This window comes from Mastomys coucha, unplaced genomic scaffold (genome assembly GCF_008632895.1).
Source record: "Mastomys coucha isolate ucsf_1 unplaced genomic scaffold, UCSF_Mcou_1 pScaffold21, whole genome shotgun sequence".
NCBI lineage: Eukaryota > Metazoa > Chordata > Mammalia > Rodentia > Muridae > Mastomys > Mastomys coucha.
The window spans coordinates 188,354,510-188,355,660 of record NW_022196904.1 but is presented as its reverse complement, the minus strand read 5'-3'; the positions used below and the strand labels follow the sequence as shown (position 1 = coordinate 188,355,660).

The 1,151-nt window shown below is 49.3% G+C and overlaps 1 protein-coding gene across 3 annotated transcripts in view; it reads right to left on the bottom strand.

Annotated features, from left to right (window-relative positions):
* Vwa2 (von Willebrand factor A domain containing 2) overlaps nt 1–1,151 on the bottom strand; it is a 43,169-nt gene that overhangs the window by 31,092 nt on the left and 10,926 nt on the right. For all 3 annotated transcript variants that reach the window (XM_031390804.1, XM_031390803.1, XM_031390805.1), the window contains exon 4: nt 250–383. In XM_031390804.1, the coding sequence (XP_031246664.1) occupies nt 250–383 (134 nt within the window). The remainder of the gene's footprint in view (nt 1–249; nt 384–1,151) is intronic.

Sequence of the window (1,151 nt, the reverse complement as noted above, 5' to 3'; positions counted from 1 at the left end):
ACTGAGGAGGAGGAGGGGTACACTGAGGAGGAGGAGGGGTACACTGAGGAGGATGAGGGGCACACTGAAGACGAGGGGCACAGTTAGCTCCTTTGACTGATCCCTTGTCACCTCAGCATCAGTCCCATCACGTTGCAATTTGCCCCTTAGTCCTCTACATCTTACACATGATCCATTCCTCCCTCTGCCCAAAGATGAGATTCTGTCACTCGAAACAAAGGGCACCAGAGGAGACGCGTTTGCACTCACCCTGCCACGGCTGATGTCCAGGGCATCACAGGCAGCAAGGGCAAAGCGCTTGGACCTCTCGAAGCTCCCTTTCCCGATGCTGTGAGAGCCATCTAACAGAAACAGGATGTCTACCGCGGCTGAGCACCACATCACTGGAGACAGGAGCAGATGGAGGTAATTAAACGAGGTTCTCTCGTGTTATAAAGACTATGAGATGGGGCCTGCTTGTGAGCTCTTCAGCCATATTACATGAGTCCTAGAGGTTCTTCTGGGTTGGCCATGGTCCCAGCCTTTGAGGGTCACTATCTCAGTTGGGTGCTCTGACGTGTGAGGCTGAGCAAGAGTTCAAGTAGCAGCAGAAGTCATCCCTGTGTTCTACTTGAGCCCCACCTCAGGTGGATCTGAGTCAGTTTTTACTGTTGTAACAAAACACCATGACCAAAAGCAATGTGAGGAGGAAAGGGTCTACCTGGCTTACACTTCCATACCACAGTTTCTCACTGACGGCAGGAACTCAAGCAAAGCAGGAGCTTGGAGGCAGGAGCTGATGTAGAGGCCATGGGGGAGAGGGTGCTGCTGACTGGCTTACTCCTGATAGCTTGTTCTGCCTGCTCTCTTACGCAATACAGGACCACCATCCCAGAGACAGGACACCCACAATGGCTGAGTCTTCTAAAAATCACTAATCAGGAAAATACCCTGCAGGCTTGCCTACAGCCAGATCTTAGAGAGGCATTTTCTCAATTGAGGCTTCTCCTCTCCCTATATGACCATGGCTTGTGTCCAGTTGACACAAGACCAGCACAAGGTGTATCTGATACACCCATCCACTTAATCCTTTTAGCTCCCCAAGGAATTTATTTCTTTGAATGTCTTCTTTTTTTTTTTCTTTTTTTTTTGTTTTTTTTGTTTTTTGTTTT